Source organism: Habropoda laboriosa, unplaced genomic scaffold, assembly GCF_001263275.1.
Source record: "Habropoda laboriosa isolate 0110345459 unplaced genomic scaffold, ASM126327v1 scaffold54, whole genome shotgun sequence".
Lineage (NCBI taxonomy): Eukaryota > Metazoa > Arthropoda > Insecta > Hymenoptera > Apidae > Habropoda > Habropoda laboriosa.
In genome coordinates, this window is record NW_017100156.1 from 157,207 (window position 1) to 162,407 (window position 5,201).

At 30.8% G+C, this 5,201-nt stretch overlaps 1 protein-coding gene across 1 annotated transcript in view; it reads right to left on the reverse strand.

The window, feature by feature from the left end:
* Positions 1-313: 313 nt before the first annotated feature.
* Positions 314-5,201, reverse strand: part of LOC108576672 (mitochondrial glutamate carrier 1-like) — a 5,570-nt gene continuing 682 nt past the window's right edge. Inside the window, exons 2-8 of the mRNA XM_017939718.1 lie at positions 3,256-3,322; positions 2,919-3,053; positions 2,670-2,819; positions 2,283-2,419; positions 787-972; positions 545-695; positions 314-453 (exon numbers count right to left, since the gene is read on the reverse strand). Of these exons, the coding sequence (XP_017795207.1) occupies positions 315-453; positions 545-695; positions 787-972; positions 2,283-2,419; positions 2,670-2,819; positions 2,919-3,053; positions 3,256-3,296 (939 nt within the window). The 5' untranslated portion in view covers positions 3,297-3,322 and the 3' untranslated portion in view covers position 314. The remainder of the gene's footprint in view (positions 454-544; positions 696-786; positions 973-2,282; positions 2,420-2,669; positions 2,820-2,918; positions 3,054-3,255; positions 3,323-5,201) is intronic.

A 5,201-nucleotide genomic window follows, 5' to 3' on the forward strand; every position in this document is an offset into this window, starting at 1 on the left:
TGGGCAATTTATTACACTATAAAATCTCCTAAATAATTTGGAAATAAGCAAACAATTATACTGTGTTAATAATAAATACATCTCAAAGGTAGAAGGTACACTTTTCGAACACAATAATGTATCAAACAAATCATCTGAAATACATTCTTACAAGCATTTGATAACCAAGGTTCTAAAATAATTAAGAAGAAGAACAACTCACTTACTCAGCAACTAGCGAACCATACTAAGCGAAAATACATCTATAATATGCCAGTTATTGTCAGTTTAATCCCAGAGTATTTGAAACGGCAGAGGAGAGTAGAAGGCGATGTTCACTTAAGACCCAACAGCCACTCCGCAACGCCGAGGTAGTAAACGGTTTGTGCAATCCCGAAAAGGGGTGCTATCACTATCATTCTACATGCTCCACCTTTGAAGAACGCCGTTGGACCCTCATTCTTCATTGTTTTTCTGTAAAATCATATATTCATAAAGGAGACAGCATAGAAGACGATTTTATATACAAATACAAATATATTTCTAAAAGACTATGTACACTTACGTTATGCAATCGAACACGCCATTATATGTTATGTCACCAGGTGCTTTTTTGATTACTTGCAATCTAGTTTTAATTACATCAAACGGATTAACCGATATCGCTGCTGTAGAACCAGCTGAACAACCAGACAAAAAGGACCACCAAAATACGGCTAGATAATAAAGTAGAAAATGCTTGTCAAATTATTAAAGTATCGATAAATATTTAGGCTAAATTGTTTTAAGTGTTATAAAGACACTTACAGGAGCCATCCTGTCTTTTTGGCCCAATATCATTCAATCTAGCGAATAATGGGAAGTAAATAACGGAAAACGTAACATCTCTTAACGCTGTCGCACCTGTGCCTTGATAAAGTCCCAAGATGCCTCTCTTTCGCAGTAAATCTTTCGTTAACGACAGAGCTGACACCTTTGGCACTGTTTTCCCTGCTGTAATAGAATCATTTATTTTTATTTATGTGAATAAATCACTTTGTTGGCATTAATAAAGATGATTATTGGTCGTTTGTTAACAATAACTGAACCAACAAAATTTGTCATAGTATGTTTAGTAGGTATTTTGCAATTTTTTAACAATAATTCTTTAATAACAGAATCGACACAATGATATCACTTCACGAGTGATTATAAAAATATAAATAAACTAGAACCATTAGGCTTTTGAAATGAAATGAAAAGCTCATATCAGTGAAGACAATTAACACTACTAAAATGATGAAATTAATTAATCTTATTCTATAGTCAATATCAGTTAGTTTTATGTTTTATACTGAAAAAATAAACGACCAGTATTGATAGCACACAAGGAGGATCCTTCAATATGAAGGGGAAAAAAACACACTTTAACAAGTTAGGCATAACCAGGGATTGGATTTCTATTCTTGCAACAATTGTAGAGAACCTTTATTCTATATAACTATTATAAGGAACCGAAATTTCTGACTATATCGGTTCTCATATCGGTTCTAGAACCGTTATTTTTTCAATTCTATATCGGTTCCAAAACGGTTCTGGAATCGAGTCTCCTATCAATTTGACAGTAATTGAAATCACTAGATATTACGGTTGCAGATTATTGTATATAAGCATACCTTTTTTCAAAATCATTATGAACAAAAACTGGAACACAAATGCCAGGTTTTCAGAAATCAAGGGTTGAATGCATGTTTTTCACAAATGGTCAAATAGAATTTTTTTTACTGAAAAAACAGTTCATAAAAAATTAATTAAAAAAAAATATTTGAACATTGTTTTTACAAAAATAACGTTTTTAGAACAGGTCAGATTACTAAATATTACAATTCAGTACTGGAAAATACGTTAACAATTGAAAAATCTACGCTAATTTTTAAGCAAACGCAATCCTCTCAAACCGTTTACCGATCTATATTCGATACGCTGTCGTCCATCTTCAAATAAATCTTCCTTTCCCTAATTTTTATCGGGTATCGCGGATGTCACATAGCTGTAAACATGAATCGAACGAAATGAAACTTTTCGTTCAAAATCTTGATCTTAATTTTTATCCATCATATGTTCATATGTATTAAAATAAAAAAAAATGGTAAAATATGTACTTGCTCGCCCGATTTCTTTACAAATAATTCATTTTAATAATAATAATTACGTCTTCCTTTTTGTTTAGTCTTTTGACAATTACTTTGAACGATGTAACTATTGCCTGAAAATTATATTTACTTTCTCTCTTAATTAATAAATACTTTCCAAAATATATTTACCTTCTTTCGCTGCTAATGCCACTCGTCCAGCATCTTGCATTTGAATTTTGAGCAGTTCCATTGGGGTCGTGACAATAATTTGACATGCTCCCGCTAGACCACCGGAGAGCATCTCGCGTTCTAATGGCAGTTTCTGTCTGTGCAGAAAATTAATAGATTTTAGTTATTATCGATACCAGAACCTGTAGAACAATACCGCATTGATATCAACATCAATATCGGTATTAGTAATATTCATGCAAGGAATTAGTACCGGTAGTATCGGTATCGATGTGAATATTAATGTCCGTATTGGTATATTTATTAATATCGGTACTAGTATAATCACTATGACTATTAATATGATTCCATCTTGATATTCCTAATGAAGCTGGAAAAACAACATACCCAGGCCCGGTGGATAAATAGTGACGGAAAGTATCATTGGCAGTGAGTTTAATTGCTTTCTCTGGTGTGATTAAAAGAATGTTCACACCAGATCCTTTGTACATGCCAAAATATCCCTCAGCTTTATAAGTTTTTTTGAAGCAGTCGAACCTGAAACGAATGATATTTTTAATTTAATAAAAGAAATGTTACATATTGTTTTTTTTTCCTAAGTTTGATAAAGGTTCGTTGAAAATTCTAATCACTCACATAGATGTGTACATTCGTTCGCCATTAGGGCCGATAACTTGATTCTGTAATCGTGTTTTAACCAAGTCCAGTGGAAATACCACGGAGACACCAATAATACCTGCGATCCCGCCATTTATAATTTTTGGAAGAAGTCTAAAAAAAAATACGACAGAAAACAAATTGTTTTTTACACGTTATTAATTATTGGTTATGAATGCTTTCTTCTTTCTTTTTTTCTATCTTAATTATGAGAATTTTTATTGTACCGAATACAAATTCTCTTTATTACAGTTACGAGATTCTTTATTCTGTGTTTTTATATCACGATTATCTGGCTCTAAACGAATTTACTTACTTAAATTGATCTGGAGCTTGTTTCACACTGTCCTTTTCCATTGAAACTAGAATTTAGAACTTCCTCCCTATCATAAAATTGCATATAATTTTGTTAGGCAAATAAAACAATGTTATCAAGAATGATTACGTAACATAAGCATTAGATCTAATACATTACACATTGAGAACAATCATACATTTCATTAATGTAACTATTCAAATGAATATGATAAATTATACTTCCATATTGATAGAACAATTGACCGTGAGTTTTCGGGATTTAAAAAGCGAATTATTTAAATTGCGTACATTTATAATTTCAGCACTGTTGCTACTTTTCGTTTCTACTTACGACATATTAATTATGGGACAATATTTTTTTTCCGGCAAAAATACAAACGTATGTCGCTTTGAAACAAAATCCTTTTATTAACAAAATTTTTCATTTATAAATTTTTCAAAATCATGCAATTTCAAAAATTCTGAAAAAAATGTCACATCACTTATTATTCTAACAATAAGTCACCAACTAAATCAGTAAGGTGCGAATTTATTTATAAGGTATATTTAAAAAACATCGTAGGTGTAATTTTATATAAGTAAAACTTATACGTACATCGATACTAATGTATGCATGTTGTACCTTGAAAATTTTACATTAATAAATCGTTAAATCTATTGTAAGCACTTATACAGATAAAAATATCTTTTTATTTTTCTGATTAAGTAATCTTTCTTTTTCGTTTTTTTCTTTACGTGTACAGATATACGAAAGGAAGCTTTTTATCTTCGGAATCTGTAAACAGTTACGAAAAATTTCCTAATGATAATTTATGTACAGACACGTGCGTAGAATTATATCTCCATAACTATGCATACAAATGGCCACCTTTATTCTGGCAACATTGGCACTTTCAGCTACCATTTCCCCGTCGAGGAACATGATCTGGACACATCATTGATTTCTTATGAAAGCTAGAACTTCCACCAAACGTCGTAAGCATCACTTTGGTTGGCAATGAACGCTCTACGAACGTTCAAACATTACAAACTACTTGGCTGGTCAATAAAGCAACTGTATAACGTTACATATAAAGTGCTCCCTCTTTTATACCAATTATAAACTACTATCGAAAATATCTGAACAATTTCAATACGAAAACGATATAATATTTTAAAATATTATACGATAAAATTGTTCCACAAGGTGTACATATTTTTTTATATCTTTTTAGAGTTTTCAAGTGACAAATATATGATAAAAAAGCAACGAGGTGTACAAAAATTCAAGAAAATTCAAAATATATAAGAATAGAATTGTTTCTTTTTTTTAGACTTTTAAAAGGATTTTTACAGTTTCATTTTTATCCAATATTCCTTAAGCTTTCCAATGTCCTCAGCGATGTTCAGTACGTTACGATTGGAGTGGTTTCGACGTACATAAGTGTCGATCGATTTCTCCTAAACGAATGCTTCCATCGCGACAAACTGTATCGTAACATAGTTTCGCCCAGTAAATCATTGCATAGCACTCTTATCAAAAATGTTTTAAATATATATCCTTGCACGGTTGATAATAAAATAAGTTTGTGAATATCACAAATATACAGTTACTAATTTTACTAATAACTTCTGCTCATCGTGTTTGGCCTACATGCGTTGGTAACACCATCAGCTAAAGTGATAATTGTTTGAAATTTCAAACTCTACAAAATTTCAAGGAAATTTAAATTTGCTTAACACTTTATAAACCGTCCTTCAGAACATTTTAAAACTTTTCATATTTGAAGGATACATTTATGTATTACATTTTCTTTAGTTATATAAATTAAACATTTTACAAATTTGAAATGTTTTATATCAAAGGCTTATACTTTCCAGACAAATATAAACAATTTTCTATCCTTAACAAAGTTTAAATTTCTGCAATTTTAAATTACCTTATGACCCTTGAAGATTAATAAG